This window comes from Anas acuta, chromosome Z (assembly GCF_963932015.1).
Source record: "Anas acuta chromosome Z, bAnaAcu1.1, whole genome shotgun sequence".
Lineage (NCBI taxonomy): Eukaryota > Metazoa > Chordata > Aves > Anseriformes > Anatidae > Anas > Anas acuta.
Genome location: NC_089017.1, coordinates 54,667,154 through 54,692,793, shown reverse-complemented (window position 1 = coordinate 54,692,793; position 25,640 = coordinate 54,667,154). Strand labels below are relative to the sequence as shown.

Here is a 25,640-nt window from a genome sequence, read left to right as displayed (position 1 = left end):
CAGACCTAGCTCAGAAGAGTCTCTTCTCTCAACTCATTTCCTCTTTGAAACTACACATTTCCAGGAACTGTTCCCTAACAGTGTAAAGAAGCAGGTTTTCTGAAACTTGCAAAATTTGCTGCATGATTGGTGGCTGAATCCTACTTTGCTTGACCTTGCAATCTTCTTCACACTTCTCAAGCTACACGTGCAGCATTTTTGCTGGTAGATTTACATCCTTACATCTTGCAATTTATATTTGTACAGTTTGAAACAAATCTTACAATTCTATCCAATTATCTGTTACACACTACAGTGTAAGACAGACCAAAACTCCAGTCTCAAACTCCTCAGCCTGCTCTGCGGTGTGAGTAACTGAGCAGAACAGGAGGACAACTGGCAGGAGTGTGCATCCTCTTCCCTCCCTTCTCCAGATGTAACTCAGACCGTGATGTACGAGCACGGAACAAGTTATTCTCCTTGAGCACTTCAGAAGGTTCCTTTGGATACCTCATCCCTCTTTTGGCTTATTCTGTGGCTTATGAAATAAAAATAAATACCTTTATTTTAAATTAATGTCTGACTGTCCAACCTTCATGGTTTACTCTCCAAGAAAAGACAGAAAGCTTAGCTTCAGATTTTCTGTAATTTCCATTAAAACTTCACTTGGGTACCACAGCATTTGATTTCAGACAAGTTTAAAATGGAGAAGAAAGAGCAAGTATTAGGGCTTTTATTTTATTTAGTTACTTTTTCTATAATAAACTATCTATCCGCCTTTGAGAAAGGAGGCAAATACTGAGAACACTTTAGTCAGGGAAAAAAATAGGTTTATTTTAAAATCTTTTTTCTTTTTTAAGTCTCCATAATAAAGCATAAAGCTCCACCAATGCATACAGTGATCTGTTAGACATTTAACAGTGTTTATGACAATAGTTTTTCAAATAATTTCCCAGAACTGAACCTATCTTTCCATCTACATATTTTTCATCATTTCTGATAACAAAGATAATTCGTCAGTATTTTTCTGTCTCTACATTTGTTTATCAATACAACAAACCTCCCACGTAATCACTTCCTTATTTATTTCAACTCTGAAGAGACACGTTTTCAGAGCATTATTTCACTGTGCCTAGAAAAGAATGTTCCTTTATATTATTTGCTTGCATTACTCTACTGAAAACGTTTTTTGTACTTGTTAGTGAGATAGTTATGTCTTTCACATAGATCATCTTCTAGAAACATTTTTTTTTAAAGCAAGCTTGCAGCTTAGCCTCAGCAGGCAGCTCAGCACCACCCAGCTGATCACTCACTCTCCCCAGGTGGGATGGGGGAAGAGAATTGGAAAGGTAAAAGGGCAAGAACTCACGGGTGGAGAGAAAGGCAGCTCACAAGGTAAATCAAAAGCCAGGCACGCAAGCAAAACAGCACAAGGAATCCATTTGCTGCTCCCCATCAGCAGGCAGCTTATACCAGTCTACACAGGACTTTTTATGCAAACTGCTGCAACTAAGCTAGGATTGTTTTGTTTACTTGTTTCTAAGAAAAAAGATGCAAGCACAGTGCTGTTACTTAACAGCACTGTAACTTAACATGAAATCAAAAAGACAGAAAAAAGACAGGAGTCTAAGGTCTTTTTCTTCCCTTTGTATCTTGCAAGAGGCTTACATGAATATGTTTCTTCAACAATGAAAATTGTGCACTTCCTCCCCCACATATCTTAGTCCTGAGACGAGGATAAAAAGTTTTTCCCAAACCTTATCTACCAAATTAATGAGTGCAAGTAACAAATATTTTTCTGATGGGGACAAAACAAAATTATTTGTATATACTTACAGATTTCAAGTTTACAGAACACTAAAGACCTAAACTTCTGAGCTAAGAGTTAGTTCAATAAAAGATATTTGCTTAATGCATATCAGAAGTTAAGATAAATAAACTACAAAAATAACGAAACAAAACAAAAAAAAGCAATCTTATGAACTGCTTTAAGATGGTTGAGCACCACTAAAAAACTCTTGCCAACTGTAAGTGCTAGTCTGTGAAGCCTGAAGAGGGCAGGTCCATGCTGCATGTCCACGTTGAGTGGAAACACTATGTGCAAGCTGGTCCCAAACTCCACCAGAAGTCACCAAGATCTGTTGTCAGTGCAAGTCCCAGCGTTTCCTTCTCTAGAAGCTTTATTTCACATGCAAGGAACAACCCTAGCCCTTTCAAGCATTACTGTAGTGCCTGTGAGTTGTAACACTTGCAACTGAGTATTAATGTGAAATCCATCCAGCCTGCTGACATCTGTGAGTGAGACGGGCCAGTTCAGACAGCAGCATTTGTTCCATCTCAGAACACGTGACTTCCAGTCAAAAATAAATAAATAAATAAATAAATAAATAAATAGTAAGAGTTCCTCTGACCTCAGCAAAACCTAAAGGCAACACACGCTGCTAGGAAATGTAGCAGTATAATTTTACAGGCATCTCAGAATGAATGCACCAGCCACCTAATAAAAGCATTTTCTGACCACTCAGCTACCACAAAGAGTAGCAGGACAATAATTTGGTTTAATGAAAGCTTTTTCAACAGCTTCCTTATTTATCATAGCTATAGCTTACGCTGTCATGAAACTTCAATATGTACCACGGAAGTCACATCAGTTCTGAAGTATTAAATCACAGGAGTCGCAGGGTTCAGAAAGCATTTTTCCAGCAGATGCAATGTTTTACAATGTACTAGGTGTAATATTAATATTTCTAGTCTCCTCTAAATCACAACACTGTCAGGGAACACAAGCCAATTTAGAGAAATTTCATATATGTACTTCCATTTTATACTGCTGTAACAGCATAAAATGAAATAGTTAAATTATACATTAAGAATTAATGTATTTTTCCTTTATTTCAGATCCAGTCTATCACATTAGAACATTACAACCTAGTTCCTGTATTCAGTCAGTAATTAACTAGCAACAAGAACACAATAAACATCTGTACAAGATGTATCTACATGAAAAATAGAAATTTTGCTGCCTAAAGGTATTATATTCAAATTCAGTATGAACCTCCCAAGGCCAAATTGGCTCCACTCCAACTTGCAAAAATTAACTGATATAAAAGCATTATTTCACATTTTAACACATAATACCAAAATCAGCTCTACAAATACACGCTAAATTCTAAGAATTAATGCTTTCCATACATATTTTTTAAAGTGTAATGAAAAGATCACATTTTTTTTTCTAATTCATGTTATCATTTTCTTACTTAAGCTTTTTTTTTTCCTATCTAATAGTAAGTACTCTTTAAATTCTTGATTTCTTTTTTTGATTAAAAACTGGAAATCTCCACAAACACATGCTGAACTAAATTTAATACAGAAGCACCATTCTGCAGAAATAAAAATAACTGTGGAAAGAACATCCTTACTTGGAAACTATTAGTGATCCAATCAACTAAGAGTCAAATTGTAACAAGAAATGTCTACAACTGTTCCACAGTTTCCAATTTATGAAACTTTTTAGAACTTTGTGACCTCTTCTTTGGCAAAGCCATGTCTTTATCATTTGGCATAAGCTTTGTTTTGATGTGTTTTCCTGCTGCAGCTAAGCCCGCATGCCATGCTGTATTTCTGTACCTTGTTACTCAGCATCACTGATGTCACTGCAGCACTGTAGGCATACCATTGTGCCCCATCTGTGACCGTCACTTGGGACCACTGCTGGAAGAAGTTTACGCATCTTTCTTCTCTGTATCACACATTCAAAACATTTCAGAGGGCTGTCCCTTTCATAACAGAAAGACAATCTAGTAGGTTTTTTTTTTGCGCTTTGCTCCAAATAATCCCTCAGTTCTGCAAAGGAGCATGATGTGCATTCTTATTTTTTACAGAAAGTCTCCACCCTGTACCTTCTAAAACCAGAAAAGGCTATCAGAATGAATAACCATTTCCCCAGTTGCCTAATTACACATCATTAGAGAGGCACTGGACTAGTTCAGCTCACTGACTTTACCCCTATCAGTCTGCTTTTCTCTCAACACACAGAAAATCATAGAATAAAGGACTGTAAAAGCCAAAATCTGCCTATCAACCACGTGAGTAGCACCAAACAGATTGCCTGACAGACGGGGACTCCACACCCAAGCATGACGAGCCGGTCTACATTTGTGATTGCCATGGTCATCATGGGCCACAAAGGAACAGCAAATCATGGTTAAACGGGGTAAGGAACAGGCGTGATGAACTGGTGGCTCCAGACGGACACAGCATGCAGACACTGGTGGTCCTGACAGGGCAATGCCGTCCAGTCTCAGCACCAAGCAGCAGCCAGGACTTCGTGGAGTGCCCTCTGCAACTCAGTTGTGCCACTGTTTCCCCAGCAGGGACCAAGCAGAAGCACTGCAACAGGCAGGTTTCCCAGAAAAACTCCCCAGCCACCACCTCTGCATTTCTCTAGATAGGAGAGCAAACACCCCTCCATAATGAAGCTCCCGTACCCTTCAGAAAGCAGTTCCATTTCCTCACTACAGAACCACTTCCCTACCCAAACTCTCCAGCAGCTGCCTTCCCATTGCCCTAACACAAACAGAACCAGTACTTAACTGGTACCATTATTCAGTGCTTAACCCTTACTCTTACTACCCTTCCCACAGGTTCTCCTAGCTGTTTTCAGGAGGAAGCGAAGACAGCTGTAACTCCGCATTAAGGCATCGGCATGTTGATTCCCTGCGACTGTCCTATTGGCTGCTGGGAAGTAGGACACACAGTAGCTAAAGTTTACTTCACTGTAGCTGCAGAAAAATTATTATAAAATAACTGCTACTGATTAAGATCACTTCCAATAGTCTCTAACTTTGCCAGTTAAATCCTCTGTTGTAGGTGTTTAGCTCAAAAATTAATTTCGCTTTTAATAGCTCAACCAGAAAACATGTAAGCATCTGTTTTCCCAAACTAGAGACACACTTGTACCTCTTTCAGTAGCAGCTGTATTAAATTTACTCTCTTGGTAGAAGACAAATTCTCTGTTACAAAAAGTCACCAAATTTCTAAGTTGTTTTATCTGCAAAATAGAGAAGTTCCTACATCACCCCATTGTGTAACTTGATTTGGTTTTCGTGTTGACCACTTCCACGCACAGGTGCTAAACGGACTTAAAAATAATCTAGCATGCAGAAGCCCAGGTGCAAAGACAAAGTCGTATTTCTTGTGGAGCAGCTGTCCCCTCCTGCTCCAGCCAGGAGGAGCCAGGCGCCATAACACAGATTCAGCTTGCCAGAGGAATGGGGTCTGCAAAGAATCACATTGTACAGAAATGGAACTGGACTGGCTCTTTGAACATCTTTCTTCTAAGAGCTGGTGCGCAGATTTTCATTGTTTTCTTTAACAAAGCATTTTTCAGCTTATTTCTAATACCTAAGTCACCCCACCACTGTTCCTGCATGCAATATTGCTTCCCTTGTTTTCAGTAATTCTGGAAAGCCTGAAAAACCAAACCAGTTTTTATGTTAACAAGAGGCATATCTCCTAGTAGCACATACTTTGAATAAGCACTAGGTACTCAACTAAGGCCTGCAGCAATGAAGTGTTACAATTTTAAGACTTCCCTAACTTGTTCATCCTGCAAGCCAGCTTGACAACTTGAGGGTGTAGAGGTGCAGAAACCCACAAAAATACCATTAACAACAGTGACAGAGCTCAGTTGACCTGCAACTGATAGACAACCGCAGTAGCTCTTCTACGCTTCCACAACCACACAGGTATTTGTAAAAAAGAAGATGGCTTGTGGTGCAGCAGGGGCTAAACACTTCTGCAATTCTTGGAAGAAAAACCTTCACCGTTTCTCCGAAGGTCAGAGGATTGTTAAAGTAGATCTACAGTAACACAGTACTGAAAGTTAAACCAACCACGAACTGTACTAATGAAACGCAAATACTAAAGAGGAGCAGAAAAGAGAAGGTTAAGGAAAACCACTGGAGTAGTAAGTGCCTTAAAAATAGCTTTTGTTTGTTGTCTATCTAAAGAAATATTAATTCAGTTAATCATAACCACATCAAAACATTACAGTTGCTGAACAGCCAAGGCAGTCTTTGATTTTAATGGGAAAGTTTCATGCATCAGGAATGCAGATGCATCAGAGCTATAACAGGAAGATGGGATAAAAAGAACATACTAGGATCCTAACACCCTATTATATTTTCCATGTTACATACTATACACTCCCAAGTTACAGAGTTACTTAGAGATAAATCTCCACATTAAAGTAACATGTAGAAGGCAACTGGGGAACTACAAAAGAACAACTGAGAAAGTATTTACATCCTCAAATGAATACATGCATAAATAAAAAAGATACGCTGAAGCTAAGAAGTGCTAAGTACAACTTCTCTTACCCACGCTGTTTTGTCTTTATGTTCACTTATCAACAATCATTCCAAATTTTAGACAAATTTAGAAAGAAACAACCTTTCAGCACTGATAGGGCAAGTTAACGTAATTTTATACAGTCATGCAAAGTGGTGAAGATGGACCTTGATGGTAAAGTTGTACCTATATTTATACACTGCCGTGCAATTAATTTTATTTAAAAAAATAAAACTTAGCAAAGCAGGTAAGACCAATTATTAACATGTTCCAATACATCATATAACAAAGTCTCTCATTGATCCAATCATTAGCATAATTCAATGGCAGTCAAAATTTGTGCAGTTTGGACACATCATTCCCCCAAAAAAAACTTTAAGGCACCTCAGTGTGCAGATGAATTATTTTCCCCTTTTCCTTTCAGCTCCATTCTACTAAGTGTCAGGAACTGATGCTAATGCCACTGCAGCAACCACAGTAGGTCACAGGATGCAAGGAGGCTGCAGCTGCAATGTACGTGAGAAGGAGTTGCAAGCTGTTTATCACTATTAACAGTTGGTATGAGCAATTTTACATTCCAAATGCAACCACTAAAGGAATGACAGAAGACCTGGACGACAGAGCTACCATTTTTTTTAGGATTATCACTATTTTTATAACTTTTGGAGTACCTCCAAGTACACTTGATGACAGACAGCTTCGCTTACTTACTGAATGAGCTTTCACGTTACAATTAAGTTGCTCAAAATAAAAGCATTACCTTGCAATAAATAACAGGAAGTAAAAAATAGATTAAATTAACCCAAGTCAGACACATACCTTTAGCCACAGCTTCTTTATACTTTTCTTTGGCAGAATTTACTTCTTTTATTAGTTGTCTATAGCTAGATTTTAGTTTCTCTAGTTCTGTCTTTGTGACCTTCAAGAAAACAGAAATATAAAGAGCAATTTGAATACTTATCCCCAACATTAAAAACGTTAATTCTCTTTCACTAATCCTATGACTGGATTTACTTCCCAAAATAAGTATGTTAACACTTTCCATTGTCTTGAGATAGTCTTAACAGGCTATTCCACAGGGTAACAAAATTTTTAAAAAGTCAACAAATGTATGGAATGAAACAAGATGCCTGGAACAGAGTCCCCCACATGGATCAGAGCAGTAGAGTTTAATAACTAAAAGGAAATCCAGCTTATTATAAACACTATTCTATTTCAATCAAAATGGAGAAAAGCACAAAAAAAAAGACGCTCATTAAACACACTAGATGAAAAAGTTCTCTGCAAAATAAGGAATTATTTTAGTGTCTCAACTACTAAGACAAAAGAGCTTTTGGATATAGCATTTTATGTAAACAGTTTAGAAACAGCAACCGTGCATGAACAGATCTACCTGTCATAAGACTTGAATGTATAAAAAGAAAATGTAAAAAAAGAGTGCTGTGGAACAAAGCACTTGAGGGAGTTTCTTTCCATCAGAAGCAGCTCCACTGATCACAACATTTGTTCAGAAAACTACAATGATGTTGACTCTCCTAACCCCAATTTTAATTCACTGTGTGAAAATTAGTGCACTATTCAGAAATATTCACGAATCATCAATTTGATAACAAAAGCTCATAACAAACCAGCCACTATAATACCAAAAAGGTGGCATAAATGGTAAAGAAAATTAAAAACTGTGACAAAGCAATATACACTCACCATGGAAGAGGAACTTAATCTAATGGAAGCACCCTCACTGTGTTGACAAAGAAATCTGGAGTGCAGGAAAACTGCTCCTCATGCAACTAGCATGAAGAAAACTGGTGTTCACAATTCTCCCTTTCTTCCTTACATCATGCCCAGACAATCCTATTCTCACCACTACTATTCTCACCCACAAGAACAACATCCGGAGACTTAATGGAATTCCTTTAAGAGCAAACAAGATGCTATATATAGTTTCTATTCCTGGGCTATCTGTGCACAGGTTTAACTTAAAGGCAAGAAATTTTGTGTACATTAGTCCCAAATTTTTATCTCATATTTATACATATTTATGCTGTAAATCGTTCACATCTGCCGTTATTTTAAATTAACAGAAATGGGATACAAAAAAGAAACTTTATGGCAAACTTGTATTATAAAATTGTGTTAAGCAATAGATAAGAAGACAGGATTAGCTAGTGAACACAACTAACATACACACGGTAATGAACGTGCTTCTCTTACAAAAAAAAAAAAAGTTAAATTTTATTAGGCCACTAATACTAAGAAACCTTTGTAATAACTGTGAAACGAATTTTGCTGATTCTTAAACTGTGTTCTTCCACCAGAGAAAATCAAAGTGTCTCCACCTTCAATTAACTCTCAAAGAGGTAAAGTGGTGAAGGATTATCCTTATCTCAATGTATATGTATCAAGGAACTGCCCAACTAAGTAGCACAGCATTCTGAAATTTTTTTCCTCAAAATTCAAAAAGAAAGAAAAAACACCCAGGATCTTAATGGGAACTGAAACTAACATGAAGATACAGGTTTTATTGTATTGTGTAAAAAGCGTGTGTCCCATTGACCTCAAGAATTTTACCAAAGAAGATTCCTCATTGTGCAGGTCTCTAGAATAAGAATGTATGATACATAAGTATTTCACCTGAAGGAAAATATTTTTTTTTTCTTGCCAAATTGCCTAAGGATTATGAACTGCAAAGACATGGATCTTTACAAGTTTTGGATAATGCCCTGGGAAATAATAAGTATTTTGTCAGCACATATAATGAAAACAGACATAACACCACAAAACACAAAAACTGTTTTGGATTTCTGGGAACCATTCTGTAGTGTTCCAGTGACACAGAACCTTTGAATAAACAATGTCAGCTAACAATGAAGGAACACATCAAGTCTAACCAAAATGTTATTCAAATGCTTCTTGGGAAAACCAGGAAGGCAGGAGCTGGGGAGGGGGTGGGGCAAGGAGGGAATTACAAAACCAATGCAAGTTTATTCATCTTGCATCGCCATGCAGCCCATGATTAAAAACAATATGGTTTGTAATTAAATATCTGGGGAGTGCTTAATGTCTTAAAGACCTGAAAAAAGTCTTATTCAAAAAAACTGCATTTTGTTAACCGCATTAAGTTAACTTAATAGCACAATAAGTATGTTTTATAAAGTCTCCCTAAAACTCTACCTGAACACCCACCAGTCTTGCTTCTGCTGCACTTTATTTCTTCTTATATTTTCTTTCTTTCCCCATTTCTCCATTCTCTATAGAATCATAGAATGGCTTGTGTTGGAAGGGACCGTAAAGATCATCTAGTTCCAACCCCCCTGCCATGGGCAGGGACACCAATAAATACAAATTTAGCATCTGTTATTTCTAACATATGCCACCACTCTCCCTCCATCTTCAATCCTGACAATTTCCAGATGCACCAATCCATAAGTGGACGTGATTATTCGGCCTGGAAATTCTATCAGATAAGCCAGCCAATAGATCAGATAAACCAACCATGCATCAAATAGGATGTACTTCTCACAGCCAATACCTGAGGAAGATGCCAAGATCCCAGCAGATTATTGAAGCAGTCCTAACAAAGCCAACGTATTTAACATGATGTATGTTTAGTAGTAGTTTAAAGTTCTTCTTATAACCAGCTCACCAATCTTTTACTCACCAGTCCACAATATTTGTAATATATTACTCATATGTTATATTATAATTATTTTACTCCAAATCTCTGAGTCTCTGATGCAAGAAAGAAGAAGCAGTGCTTTCCTTTCTCTCAGTAGACCTTTCAAACTATCAGTTTATTCTTTGACATTTGCAGCTAACCTTCCTCCAGAGCACCTGAATTGAACTGATTTCTGTCAGCTTTACTGGCTAGACACAATGCTTTCAACATCAGCAAGACAAGGGATTTGTAATAAAAAAAGGTCCCAAAGAGCTCCATCTGCAGCCTTAATATTTGGTTTACATGTGATTTATATTTTAGAATAAGGACTAGAATTTCATCCCCCACTCAAAACAGTGGGGATTGTAAGGACCACTCAAAAACAAACAAAAAAAAAAACTTTTCAGTATCCTGGTCCCAGGGATTTCTAGAGTGAAGTGAGAATAAAAGAGGTGGCACAGGAAAGTGTCATGCAGAATCATCCTCTACTGGAACAGCAGCATTTCTGATGTTATCTGTCTAAATAAATTCATGCAGAATAAAGTTTTCCATCTCTGCCTTGTCAGCTAGCAAGGGAACGAAAACGTGAAGGAGATAACTAAAATTTAAACTAGACAGCCTACGTAGCACAAATCACCACTTTTACAACAGAGAAAACAGAACTAAAAAAAATCATCCTCAAGATATTTTTTTTAAACAAATTTAAAAACTACAATTAGGCTAGAAAGAACAATTGAATAAAATACCTTGTACATCTCTGCTTCAATTTGTTGATGGACACCTAGGTAACTCTTCTTCACTTGCTGCTTATCTTTGATCATCATTGTAAGCCTATGCAAAGGCCCAGAATTAAGATCCTCTGCATGTGTCTTCATTATTTTGCTCAGCTGTTCTGTTTGTTGTACGACAAGCAACCAAGACTGGAAAAAAAAAAAAAGAAAAGAGAAAAAATCAGAACAGAAAAGCAGTCACATACTCTGGATTATAAATAACCAAACAATGAATGCAAACTGTGGGAAAAGATGCATCATTATTTAAAACAATTCAGTACAAAAAATAATTAAACTTCCCAAATTCACTTGAGATTTTTCAAAATAAAACCCTTGCTGCTATACCAAAGCCATGCCTTGAACTTGCTCATAAAGTCCTAAAATAAGCATCACAGACAGAAACACAGGACTGCATGGTGGCTCTTCAGCACTGCCCTAGCAATGCTGAACACCCACGAAAGCCTTCCCCAGATTACCTTCTCAACACCACTAACAAGCACACACTGGTGTTATTTGTCCTCCCATCTCCTAGTCCCAGTTACTCTGTTCAATCCAACTTCTTTGCCCTTGTCTAAGCACCTGACAGCAATATGCATTTGAGTTGCTGCTGTTTAAGAGGACACCATTTGTCAGCTGCTTCACGCAGCTGCCAGCATCAGAGCCCAGGCCACCACTGGCACAACTCAGGGAGCTAACAGGTTAAGAGGCACAGGCACTCATCTGTCACAGCAACTGAACAGCCCGCTGCACCTTCACCTTCATAACTTCCTTGGCCATTCTGTCACTCAGTTTTCAGGGCAGCCTAACACACCCTGGCTTTGAATTTTGATTAAGAACTGTACAAGGAACACCAAGACTTTCAATGCACAGCAGAAATCAACCAAAAAAAAATAGAGTTCAGTTCAATTGCACGTATTTGTTACCCTAAAGGACCCTGTCACACTTGGTAGATAGGAACAGTATTGGATTCATTAGACACAGTTCACTACAGACTGCTGTGCTGCAGTTAGAGTTTCCGAATGGCCATTTCCAAAACAATTATCAGTTCGTGAAGGCAGCCACTATGCTAGTTTCACTGGCATTTATCCTACTCTTACTAAACATAATCCACCTTAAATCTTCACAACTTACAAAATTAATTTGTTTGGTAATTCTGGGATTTCCTTGTATCTTACACATAAACACATGTACGCGTTCATATATACATATATAAATCTCTCTATATAAATAAGTATCCCCATCTCTACATGACAATGCTGCAACTCAGAGTGGATTTTAGAGAACAGAATGAAAGTTAATTCCTGTATACATTAACCCATCTTTAACGTTTCCTTTAGCTGACAAACATTGCAGCGACTGGCACAGAGCTATCTCAAACTGCTCCAAGTGTGGTGCTGTAAAAGCTCGCAGACTGAAGCTTCCTGGTTGTATCTGGAAAGCGCCTAATCTCTCCATTACAGAGCACTTTCCCAACGACAACAGAAGCCATGTTGCAAAGCTTCGTACAATAAAAACAACATTAAACATCTGTATCAGAGCAGTGCATGTGGAAGAGTTCGTAACAGCACTCTCAGAAGTCAAACAGTAGCAGGAGTCACGCATTTTCTTTAAGAGTGATTTATGACTGGTGAGTCAAGTATCGTTTCAATCAACCCTGAGAAACACATTAAAAGCAGATTTTCAACAGGACAGATACTCTTAACGAAATACATAGTTTAGAATTCACCAAATAAGCCCAATTAATACTGAAACATAGTGAAAACCTGTCTATTTAAAAATAAATAAAAGAAAAAATAATTTGCACGTTTTTCCATTCCTTACATCCCTCTTTCCATACTGAGAAAGCATTGGTTAAACGGGATTTCTGTGTATTGTATGATTATCTTTTATCATTTTAAATGGCAAAAGTTAAGGTGAAAAGTTATAATTGGGGAAAGGCTTCAAAAATGGAGATTTATACGGGACAAAAACACAGCTGGGTGGGGACAGCAGAAAAGGCAAAGCATTTCCTTTCACATAAAAAAAACACAATCCATCAAAAGCAATAAAATATAATATTGTTTGGTTTAACAGTATTTTTTAGACATATACGCACACAAAAAAGCTTATGGGAAGCACTTAAAAAAACCCTGCTTTTCTGGTGTTAGAGGTTCCCGCCACTACGCCTTCCAGGAAGTTTACTGCCTCTGCATGGAAAAAACACCGGACAGATTTACGCAAACAGCTCTCTCAAAGTGCTCGCTCTTACTGCATGCTTAAAAAAAAAAAAAAAAAAAAAAAAAGAAAAAAAAAGCAGAAAAGAAGAAAAGATTAGAGAGCTCAGAATTTATTTCCGAAACCACGTTTGAATACCCAGAATCAAATATATAGTTACAGACTTCTAAATCTTAGGAGACGTAAGATGGTAGATTTATGCCCCATAATATCTGGGTCAGATTTAGATTCTGTAAAATGTCAGAGACAAGAAGTGTCATGAAATAGCGAAGTGTATTAGAACAGTGGGAGTAAAATAACCAAACAATAATTCAGGTATTTTAACTGCCAAAACCAGTGACAACGTATCACCACATAACCTTGAAATCCAAGCTGACAGTGCAATTTCAAGGCAAGCCCATACAAAAGACCTATCAGTGGTATATGAATACTTTTGCTGTTATGCAAACATGCAGAGATCAGGGATGGGGCTTAAGAGAAAAACAGCACCTCCTTAAAAGAAAAAATAAAAGGAACAAAAAATAATCCTGAAAAAATAAGTCAAGTGCCAATATCCAAAATGACTTCAAAACGTGACACAGATGCCTCTGTTCAACACACAAAGAAAATGTCTTAAGACACACCTTCAGCTTCTAAAAGTTCATTTCCCATAGGAAAAAAAAAAAATTAAAAGTCACTGAAGTGGCTAGGCTGAATTGGCCAACTGAAGTATAAGGGTCACAATGCTCAGGACCCTGGTGCCAGTACTTCTTTACTGTTCTAGCCCTAATCCACTGTTTCATTGCCCAGAAGAGTTGCAGGACAGCTTAGCAAGCACATGAAAACAATCCCAGTGGAGCAGCAATGGCAGGAACAACTAAGCATACCATTAATTCTGTAAAAAAAGCAACTGTGGGATATGGCAGTAGAAAGCCTGAAGAAAATACCTGACTTCTGCCATTATTAGTCTAACAAAAATGCTTTAACATTAATTTACCAAAATCGTCACAACTGTGTATAAGAAGCGTAGCTAGGTGAGTAGCATTTCAAGCACACCACCAAGACACGCAGATGAAAACCAAATGCAGCTCAGCAACTTACATCGCAAGTATTATTGTGCGAGGCAGGGGACAACAACAGCACTAATTATAGATATGCACTGTGCAGCGCTATTTCGGGGGCAGCTGAAGCAGTCTAGCTGTCTCAGTGCAGCTTTCACATCACACACACAGCCACTGTACTCCAGTATCAATCTAGACTGCTGCACAAGGAGCACTGATGTTCCTGCTGCAATGCCATAGCTGGTATTCAAGCAGCAATTCCATAAGCCCACTGCATAAAAAACTGCTTTGTCTAAAATTTAACTTGACCCAAAAATTGTGTTTTCCTGCAGAGTAGAAGATCAGGATTCATGCCAGACTGAAGGGGCTGTGTAACCACTGCTGCAGCAGAAGGGACAGAAATTGAATAAGGCACTAAAAGAGAATTGTTTTCTCTCATCAGGAAGGAATCCAAGTCAGAAGTGAAGCTTATGAGCAGGTGAAACAGGGAAGTTTGCTTCATCAGTACCCTCCCTGTACTTGCTCTAAACCTGACCATTAACAGTTTGCAGGAAGGACAGCCTTACCTTTACTAAAAGTCAACACAGTAATTATAAATGGGATGCAAAATAACTTTACAATTATGAGGAACATCCTGAATTAACATTTTGTTTTTACACCACATACTGTGGTGTGAATAACAGGCGGAATGCTAAGCTTTGCCTTGGTTTCCTGGTATTTTTCTATTTCTGTCACAAATTCTATACAGCATAAACAATAGTTCCTATTTAACTGTCTCAAAAGAAAGGCTTACTACAACATTCCCTATTTTCAAAACACTAAACAAATTAGCAGCCTCAACCCAAAGCCCTAAAATACCAAACTTCAGAATCCAAGATTCCAGCTTAGTTATTAATCTCAAAGCAAGACTGGAGTTCAGCTCCATGACACTGAGCTCATTTTAAACACTTGGGCAACATTAACTCTCAAGCAGCTGAATCAACAGGAATCCAACACAAACTAAAATAAACACACCGAAATCCAGCTTCTTATCTTGTTCAACTCTTATTTCCTTAATGTAAGGATATTACTAATTCAAAATACTTCAGTCTTACCTTGGACACGTTGCTGATATAATCCAATTGGCAAGTGCTTTCTTTATCTACTTGATTACAGAGATTCTGTAAAGTGGAGGCATACTCTTTATCACTTTTTACACGCATGACCATAAATTTCTTCACCGTTTCCAGCAGTCGTAGTTCCCAGTCTTGCAGTTTTAATAAAGCATCATGAGAGTACTTCAGGTCACTTCCAAACCCCATTTTTAAGGCACTATATACCGCACGGGTGAAAATATAGGCTCTTCACCACATCTGTAAGTAAAACAAGGTTCATTAGATCCAAACAGAAGAAAATCTTTTAAACGTTACAAAGAGCAACTCTTAACATCTAAATGCTGAAATAACTTAGCCACAGGACTACCTACACCGCTTTGACACAGACGGACAGAAAGGTCAGAGAACCATCTCAAACGCCACGCTGAACTGAAAGAGATCCGATTCGCTTTGAGCTGTCAGCGTCACTTCAGCTTGTGACCTCCAGTTTCCCACCTGTAAAACAGCAGCGCAATGGCACCTCCGCAGCTGAAAGGGCAGTTGTGAGGGAACACACAGATGCACCTAAGACACACTAAACAACACACGTATTTAATCAAATAAATATACGTGACGCTATCTCCAGACAAGAACTGCCATTACACTGCTTCACTCCTGGTGACCCAAAATACTTGATTCTAGTGAATACTGTCCTAAGGACATAAAAACCTCCAAATGAACCATCAGTTCTCAGGCACTGCATCTAGAGTAAACGGATAGCTAGAAAATTACTGCTAGTTTCGTCCTAAACATTGCATTAACAGGTACTAGAGTTGCAGAGTCAACCTCCCAAATGTCAGAAAATATCCCAAACCAGGTTCCTGTGCAACCTTCCACTGTTCCTGGGAGAAACATATTAGGGTAGAGTTCTTTATTTCTCACATTCTTCCCCTAAAGCACTCCAGTCTCATTGCACAATATGAAATCATTATTTGATATCATCACTTGATAATCTGATTAAGAAGTGCCACATTATAAAGCCCTGTAACACAGCTGCAGGTCAAAGACATATCTGAGCTAGCTGTAAAACGTCCTATCATGATACACACGGCCACATCATGCAACATTTGAAACCACATTTATTTCCACAGACTTGTATACAGTTTTGTAACGTGGGCCAAACCCTGTTTTCTGTGCATATACCAAAAACCTGTTTCCACACTGATCAGCTTAAAATATGGTAAGATAAACTTACATAAACTGCAATTACAGCTCTAGACTACTGTACTTACACTGCCTTTGCATTACCTACTCATCAGTTCCTGCACTCCAGCCAAGCCATAGTTCTCCTGAACACAGAGGTACCCATTTCTTCATAGGCTTTAAACTGCCACTTAAATTATCAGTGTTTTACAAACATTAATAGTGTCATCTTCTTAGCAGCCCAAGAGCTGAAGCAGGACTAATACAGAGAGACCCGAGACACAGAAACTACTGTTGACATTATCCTCACTAACCCTGGTATTCACAAAGCTCAAAGACAGACTTTTCAGGGTGCCTATCATTTCAGCATACTGAACATCTAGAACAAAGATGTTATTGATCTCAGTTACCTAAGAGTTTCAGAAAATTTTACAAGTCAACAATCTCCTACAACAATCTCCAAGGTAGCCTGACTCCCAAAACCATTCCTGTCTTTCTGCAGTTCCCTGCCCTTCCAGTAAATTACAGAAAAAAATCCTCATCCACCATGCATAGAAATGCATGCAGGTACGAGGGTACAAGCCATGGTACAATGCTATGTAATGAAACAAAAATCCCATGAAGAAATGATGAGCAGCATTGTGTTATTATGCATGTAGACAATACAGGCACGTGAAGGTTATGAGAGTAACCTTAAAGCTACCATAAGCCTCCATATGCTCGTAACTTTGAAGCCACACACTTCAGCCAGAATGCTGCCTGATGGCTAGGAGCTCAGGCAAACAGCAATTCTGAATTATTTATACTGGTTTATTTATGAAGGATGAACTATGCTTTATTAATTGCATTAACATTTGCACAGTTAAAGTTTAAGAATAGTCTTAAAAAACACTGATAATTTAGTAAGATAAGTGAAAGAAAAGATCTTACAGCATCTACTTACTGACGACTTGTGCTTCCCTCTGTGATTTCTCAACACTCTTTAGACCTACCTCCACTGCTGTAACCAACCTCACTTTTCTCCTAGCATATTTTAGCACATGCACTAAATCTCCTAGCACATTATCAACATGAAAAGCTGTAGCTCTATTTTCTTACATCCCATTCAGAAAAGATGGGAGCTGAATCTCAAGTTGAAGTCGTGTGCTATAAAAGGCAGGAGGGCAAGGGAAGGGTAAAATATTCTCAGCATATGATATTTCAGTCTGCTTCTAGTGACTCACTATGGAGCCAGAAGATCACAAAACTGAACTGAGCAGATGATCCGCTAACATTTCACTGCAGCCTGCTAATTCACCCTTCACTAAGTAATAATTTGATTTTTTCAGACTACTCTAGTTGATGCCTGAGTAAATAGACAAAACCTGTAGTAAATAGACAAAACCTGTATGTATACTGGACACTGATCTTCGGTTTCAGTTATTCCCTTCACCACAATAGATGCACCACCGGAAAAGTTTGTTTTACAAAGGTGATAAAATTCTGATTTGGTAAGACGAGCAAGGGCAAAGTTTCAGGGCTGATGATTCTCAGCTCAGCCTCCATGCCTCTTCCTTGAAAATTTAGAAAGTGTCCCATCAAAAAATTCAGCTAATCTCAGGCACTCCAATATTATGGAAGCAAAGAAGTTGTGAGCAAGTATCCGAGATCTAACCCACTTAATAGTCAAGAAGCTAAAAATCATCATTTTTAATTATACACAGAAAACAACTGAAACCAGTACTGATTACATGGCCACTTACTTGAAGTCATAACTGTATGAATTACCAAACACATTAACAGATGTGCTCTACATAATCTGTATTTTGAATGCTCTCAAAAAGCACAAGCGCATTTCCAAAGGCCAATGTTCAAAGAAACAGATCTGGCATCCATATGAACAGGCACTTTTCCAGGCCTGGTGTTGCCCCCTTGGCATACACAGCCAGCTGCCCCACAGGGTCACCCAAAAAGCATCAGGACCAGCGCCCTGCCTCCCCCACAGCACCCAAAGGTGCTGTTCGAGGACAGGGAGCAAGCACGGCTGCCTCCTCTGGCCTGTTCTTCCTCGTCCTTCCCCACATCCACGGTCACTGGATTAGGCAACAAGCATTGGCAGTCCCATTTTCGTTTGCTTATACAGCACTACAATGCTAGCACTGAGAGAGAGGTAGATTCTCACCCCGATTCTGCAAGCACTGACTAGAGGCAAAACTGAGTAGTGAAATGAAAAATGTAAATTCAAGAAAAAGTTACTGTGGAACCAGTAGGAGATACAGGGAGCGTGACACACAAAGGTACTTCCTCCTCCTCCAATACTGAGCATTTTGAGATGGTCTGCGTACATACCTTTAAAATTAGTGGGTATAGAAATTAGCCAATCAACATTTGGTAAGTTTTAGTACTTATAATACATGCCAGAGCCAATTCCAAGGAAACAAGACATTTTCTTTTTATCATCATTCATAAAAAAACTCATCATTGAGAGGTATGAAGCTCTCCATGCACATTTAAAAATGCAAGATGAGCAACCACTCCTCGAACAGCTCTAAATTTTACTGCATTTACCGAAGACAGCTTGTGACTTGTCTCAGCCACCACCACAGCAATGTGGTCAGGTTCTAAAACAACGATGTTAAAATTTGTCAGACTCACAGTCGAAAACTTCAATGACAGCCACTTAATTCTTCAGTACTGCATCACTCCGCTCAGCAGATAAAGCCGATACTCTGGCATTAGTAGTCTTCCTGGATTCCAGAACTGAAGAAAGTGGTTTTCACAGCCACTCTGCACTTAAAGATTACAATCTACCCCCAACAGAGGAATGGACAGGAATGGACACAGTGAGTCAGATCAGAGGTACCATCTGCCTGACAATGGCCAAAAGCAAACAAGGAGGGAATCCACATCATCTATCAAACAAGATGCATCCAATATCATTACTCTACAATTAGCAATCACATTCTTCTGTGTATTTCATAGAATCACAGAATCATTAGGGTTGGAAAAGCCCTCCAAGATCATCTGGTCCAACCATCCCCTACCACCAATGTCACCCACTAAACCCTGTCCCCAGGCACCAGGTCCAACCTCTCCTTGAACACCCCCAGGGACGGTGACTCCACCACCTCCCTGGGCAGCCCGTCCCAGTGCCTGGCTGCTCCTTACAGGAAATGTCTCCTCATTGCCAACCTGAACCTCCCCTGGCACAACTTGAGGCCATTCCCCCTAGTCCTATCACTGGTTATCTGTGAGAAGAGGCTGACCACTGCAATATATTAGAGAAGACACAAATTGTTAGGGGTGTGAGGGCATCCTGGGAAATACTGTTATATATATATATGCTGTTCTTGTGGTTTTACAGTATGAATGATGATGAACTTTCAAGGCCACAATAGGCAGGAAACTGATAAGCCACAAAACAAACACATCAGGCCCCCAGCTAAATTCAGAGCAAGGAAGCACAGCACACATCTGACCCCTCCAGAAGAAGGAATATGCAATGGGTCACTCTTGACCTGCTATCAGCTCCTAAGTGTATGTGGACTTCAAATTGTTGAGCAAGGCAATTATTTCAAAGGCCTTTTCTAGAAACATTAAAAATACTGAAAAAAAAAAAAAACACAAAAAGAGATGAGGGCTTTGTTTCAGGAGAAACAAATACTCAAATTCAAAGTTTCCATACTGATAAAGCAACTTCATGAGACGATCGATTTGTTACATAGTCCACCTCCATTTCTGAACCTCAGGCTTACAGTAGTTATTTTCCATCAGAACTAGGAAATAAATCACTTAGCCCTCCCTCCACACCCTAAATAAAAATTGTAACATTGAATTTCTCCTAGTGTACAATCTACTCGCAGAACATACATCATCACAAAACATAAAATATATGCTTTGCCCACTGTTTGTTTACTCTACCCACTTAACCAGAATACTATCTTTGCATGCATTTGATGCTAAATGTATGGAACAGAGTCAAGAGATGAACTAATGCTTCCATACAGCCACTGTCACCAATAAACATCCAAAGCAGAAGCATAAACGTAGCCTGATCATTTCAAAATTGGTCTGAAATATTATTCTACCCAAGGCAAAATAAGCAGCTTATTTTTAGGATTACATTTCAGCAAAGCATAGCTCACCTACCTTAAAAAGTATCCCCAACAAACGATCCTTAGTATTACTTCTCTATAACTCAGCAGCTACTTCTTCTGATTTTCACTTTCAGGAATATACTTTCACTTTCCGGGAGTTCTGTGAAAGAAAAACAAACAAAAAAATGCATTTTTTATTTCAGCATTGTAAAATATATTGCAAAAAATAAATTTAGATAAATTGCTTCACATTTTCATTTTCTAACTTGAAAATATATTTTTAAAAAAGACAGTTGAGGAAAACAAAAAGAAATTCTCAAATGACTGCAAGTAGTGGTTTGCTATCACTTTATTTAATGTCTCAAAATCATGTGTGTAGTTTTTCTATACTTGTGTAACCGACGATTTTATATTTACCAAAAAAAAGTTCTGAGAAATTTCTTTTGATGTTCTTTTTATTTTGGAAAACTAAATAAATACATTTATTTCTGAAATTTGCCCTGGATAAAACTAGAAGAAAATCCATTAATAAAGAAAACAAAAGCATGGGAAAACAGAATTCATTACATGAAAGACAAACTTCATAGCAGTATTTACGCTGGTCTGTAAGAAAACAAGTAGCAACATGAGAAAGACACTAAACAAGATAAAGAACATTTGTTATATAGCTCTAATTACTGCAATACATATAACAGCAAGAGGTCATAGAGCTATAAAGACTACAGCACTCCAATTTCAACCTGCAACTCTGGACTGCAATCTAGGCGAAGGTTGAATTTTGAGGTTTTAAAAGCTTTAGATAAGACATTCGATATTGATTTAACATATTTACAGTTGTAAATATGTTTAAAAAAAAAGACAAAAGAAACTGAAAGACAAACACCCTGCGTAAAGCTAAAATTCTCCAACTATTTTGCAGATTATTTTTTAAGTGTAAAACAAAGCATTAATAATGGACATACACATTTTTTTAAGCCTTACAAAGGGTAGTTATAGTTCACATTCAAACAGGCATTATCTAGTATTCCTTTCTGGTTACTTAGTGACATTCTAGAAACAAAGTCCTGCTTAACATAAATATGAAGCTTTCTCTCTCCATGACCAAAAATAGCAAAGACTGTAAGTGATGCTTACATTCACTCACTGCAAGGAGACAGCAGCCATGCAGGCAGATACAAAGGAGGAAAAAACAGACCAAACCAGAATCATACAGAATTCAAAACATTTTAAACATTTTTAGTAACACATATGCAAACATTAGTGAAAAACTGCAAAGCCCAAAATTCAACTACCTACGCAAGTCTCCACCAGAAAAGAACTACCACCAAAAGCCAAAGATGAAATAGCAACATTTGGCTCCACTCCTCCCATCACAGACACAAACCAGTTAGAAATGTCAGAGTACCACTGGACAGAAAAACTTTTTTTTTTTTTCTGCTTTCAAACAGGACACATGAAAGTAAAATGTGTGCTACCCCCAACACTTGAAGACATTAAAATTTTAAGCAGTCAACTTGTACAAGAGCTGCACGTGGTAAAATGACCTTTTCTGAAAATTCCACTTACTAAATGAAACAACAGACTAGAGGCACTGAAACACGGACAAGCTGTATCTAAGCTGTATCTTCCGTTCTCTGTACACAGGCAAAAAGCACACCTTGTTATAATAATAATAAAAAAATAATAATAATAATAATAATAAAAAAAAAAATTACACCTATGGTAGAATGGAGATTTTTTGTCTACCAATATAAAAATAAAACACAACAAACTGGCTCCCCACACACACACCCTCACCCCCTCCCCAATAATTCCAGTTACTGTTATCTTTCCAAGGCTCATCTAATTGATCAGGAAATGCCAGCTAGGACAGGGAAACATAAAAAGCTTTGGTCAGTAAACTAACCGTAGAGCTCGCTGTACAACAGCACGGGAACGTTTTAGAACAAAGTTGTGTTTGCCACTTCTGGGCTCAAACAGAGCAGAACCTGAAAGTTGCAGCTTGCTTCCTCAATGCAACAAACCGCTAGATAACAAAGATGCAAAAGAAGGAATTGAAAGAAAATAAGGATAGAGAAGAAAACCTAGATGAACTCTCGTTTTCTGAAATTATTGCAGAGGCAGTTAAAACCAATACCAAGCCAGATCCTCTTTAAATTGGGGATATACAAGCACTTTCTCCAAACGAAGCCACAGAGGAGCATTTAAAAATAACAAATTTTAAGAATTCACCAGAGACAGATACCATTCTGTAGAAGAATTAAAGCATCAAGTATGGAAATAACCAAGCTATTAATTCTACAAAAACTTAGTCTTAAAGTAACTGCTGACTACTACAGCAGAAAGGAATGGAGAGTAGAAAATACACCATTTTTATTAATTTTTTTTTTTCAGAGCTTACCAAGGCAATCAGGAAAAGTACAACAAAGTCTGACTGCCACACCAGGCACTGTGTTAAAATCATGCTAAAGAACCTGTAAGTTGGGATAGGGTGAAAAAAAAGGAGTGTAGCACAAAGTCTCGCTTCCCAGTTTGAGGTGTTCTTTGAGGGAACTGAGCAGCTTGTGCACGAAGGCGTTGGACTTGGAGCAAAGAGAAGGGTTCTTACAGGTTTCAGCTGGGTGTCTCACAGAAGCTGTTACAGAAGTGGAGCTCGAGGTTTCCGAAACACGGCTCCACAGGGGAGGACGCCAGAAGCATCAGCAGAATCTGAGCCAGGACTCGTGCAGCTGTTCAGGCCGGTCACCTGCGTATCTACCATTACACACAACATCTCTGGTTAAACCTGCACGTGGTACAACACTATCTGCAGTTGCAACAGATGCTTTATTACAGAAAGCTGCAGAGGAACCCTGGGATGCTGAGCAATGGGCATGTCAGACAGCAGGTGAAAGCGCGTGTCAGTAAATGCAGGGGAACACACTGGGAGGGAGCTCCCTGGGAGAGGGCTTACCACCACAAGGGAAAAAGGTCGGGGCACCTCCGAGCACACGTCTTCAGAAATGTTCGTCCAGTGCTCTGAAGTGATCAGGTTAGATCATCCAGATTGTTAGAAGTTTTTGTTTTATTTTTAACAAAGGTTAGAGAACACTAGAGAATATATTCCTATTTTGCTGATACGTTCATGGTGTTCCTGTATCTCCTAATTATCTCAAGAAGAACATCAAGCATTAGAAAATACAGGCAGCACTGATCAGAGTACGGAGCAGCTTCTGCACAAAGGAAGTCAAGAGAAGTTTTTAGCTCATGAAACAGATTAACTATGAGGTGTCTGATCAAAGTTAAAAAAACACGATAGCACAAACTGGCACAACATGTCATATGTCTGAAGTGTTTCCCAGAAGAACATGGGAACGTCAAATGAAACTTTAAAAAGTTGCTCTTAAATACTTCTTCACCTAGTAAATAATTAAATGCGAGTACTTAATGCCTAAAGACATTTTTGAGACCAAGAAACAGACACAATCAAGAATTATTTTAAAAAATCATGAAAAAAGAAATCTCCTGAACACACAACTTCTATCTCAAGACATCTCTAAAATGCACAAGCAGGACAGATAGGTCAGAGGAACAACTACTGTGGCAACAGTCCCTCCTTATCTAACAGCAGCAAGCACCAAGCTAGATACATTTCACTCGATTGCGTACAGCCAACCTCACACACTGAGGACACTCACACTGTCCTGTGGATGTACGGAAACCATGGTTTGCCCTACCAGCTCTTCCAGCTCTGATCTTATTGAAAGAACGTGGATATAAGAAGCAGCAGGCTCCATTCGGGATTTACACTTTTCAATGACACAAAAAAATAAAAAGGTAAAAATAAACCAGGTAAAGGCCCAGGAAGAAGATCTTGGACCCTCTCCGATTACAGCTGTAAAACACCCTTCTTTGCACATGCAGTCTTCATTTGCCCGAGGGAATTCTTTTCTAACATGCAAACAGCAATAATAGATGTGATGGAAGAAAGCTACTAACAATCTTCAAACGCTTATCGAACACCATCTAATTCCTTCCCCTACCACCAAAGACACTTACCCATGGCAGAAAATATTTTTGTGAGGCCTCTGTCTTCTCTGATTTAGCATTCCCTTGCTCTTAGCACGGGAAAAAGTTTATCATCAATCAAAACTTATCTCCCCTTCTCTGTGACCATGGAAGAGAGAAGCAAAGATACTTTCCATCTCTCCTTTGCAACCTGAACATCTGAGACCAAAAAGACGCATCAGACCAAATTTCACCAGGCAGATGAGTACAAGGTGAAGGCAGCTACAGGTTAGGAAGAGCAGGGCTTGGCTGGCTGCCACACATCCTGCCTTGCCACTGCGCATCAGGTGTGGTGCTCCTGTTAATTCTGGAAAAGGCAGCGCCACCTACAAAACAAGGTGCCGACCCCACACTTCATTCACAAAGAGGATTTGTATCTAGTTTCTTGCTGCCTTCTACAAGCTTACGAGTAAAGGAAGGCTTCTTCCTGTGTTTTTCCAGGAATTAAACTTCCTTTGCATGAAGCTCCAGGCTGCAAGAACAACAAAGAAAAGCACAGCTTCAGCGAGAGGACCCGAGCGAAGGGCTTGCACTGCACTCGCAATTCTGCAGCACTGCAACGACGACCTCCACGCTAGATGTTAACAGAAACAGACTGAGCAGGATGAGGCTTCTCCAACCCTCATACAAATTCTAGCATACTATAACACTTCTCCTTCTACAACTCTGTTCCTGTGGTCTTCCTTTGAAATTCCTAAAATTGCAACAGGGAGTTTCCATAGCTTTGGAGGAGTGATTCTAGACCCTCTGTACAGACTCTTATTCTCATGTATTTCAGAGGCTGGAAGAACAAAATGCTTAATTAAAGCTGTCGCATTTTTCTAACCATATTAACCCAAACTAAGGACGAGGCTCTCTCAGCTCTTTCTGTGTGCATACACAGCCTCACATACATCCTGCACATGGGACATATCCTACATACTCAAAAATTAATTCTGCTCTAGCAGGAAAGAGATTTGAACACCAGCACAGAAAAACACCAACCCAAATCTCCTATCTTCACATGGATATATTAGCATCATGAACCACAGCACTGCCTGGCGTGGTCTGACAGGTAACAGAGAAGTACCAGGCTAAAAATAACTAATCCACTTGTCTTTTATTTTTATTAGTAACTTCTCATGTCTTTCAGAGTCTTCTGAAGTACTCTTACTGCTCCAAGGTTATAACACTTCCATCTTTTAAAGGATGGAATCGTTTTACAGAGAAACTTAAGAAACTTAAAATAA

The 25,640-nt window shown here is 38.7% G+C and overlaps 1 protein-coding gene across 6 annotated transcripts in view; it reads right to left on the bottom strand.

Annotated features, from left to right (window-relative positions):
• FER (FER tyrosine kinase) overlaps positions 1-25,640 on the bottom strand; it is a 187,366-nt gene that overhangs the window by 156,225 nt on the left and 5,501 nt on the right. For 5 of the 6 annotated variants that reach the window (XM_068666029.1, XM_068666033.1, XM_068666035.1 and 2 more), the window contains 4 exons: positions 20,417-20,524; positions 15,107-15,364; positions 10,735-10,908; positions 7,150-7,249 (listed from right to left, as the gene is read on the bottom strand). In XM_068666029.1, the coding sequence (XP_068522130.1) occupies positions 7,150-7,249; positions 10,735-10,908; positions 15,107-15,313 (481 nt within the window). In that variant the 5' untranslated portion in view covers positions 15,314-15,364; positions 20,417-20,524. Of the gene's footprint in view, positions 1-7,149; positions 7,250-10,734; positions 10,909-15,106; positions 15,365-20,416; positions 20,525-22,972; positions 23,119-25,640 lie in introns of all 6 variants that reach the window. The other variant, XM_068666030.1, reaches the window with a different exon arrangement.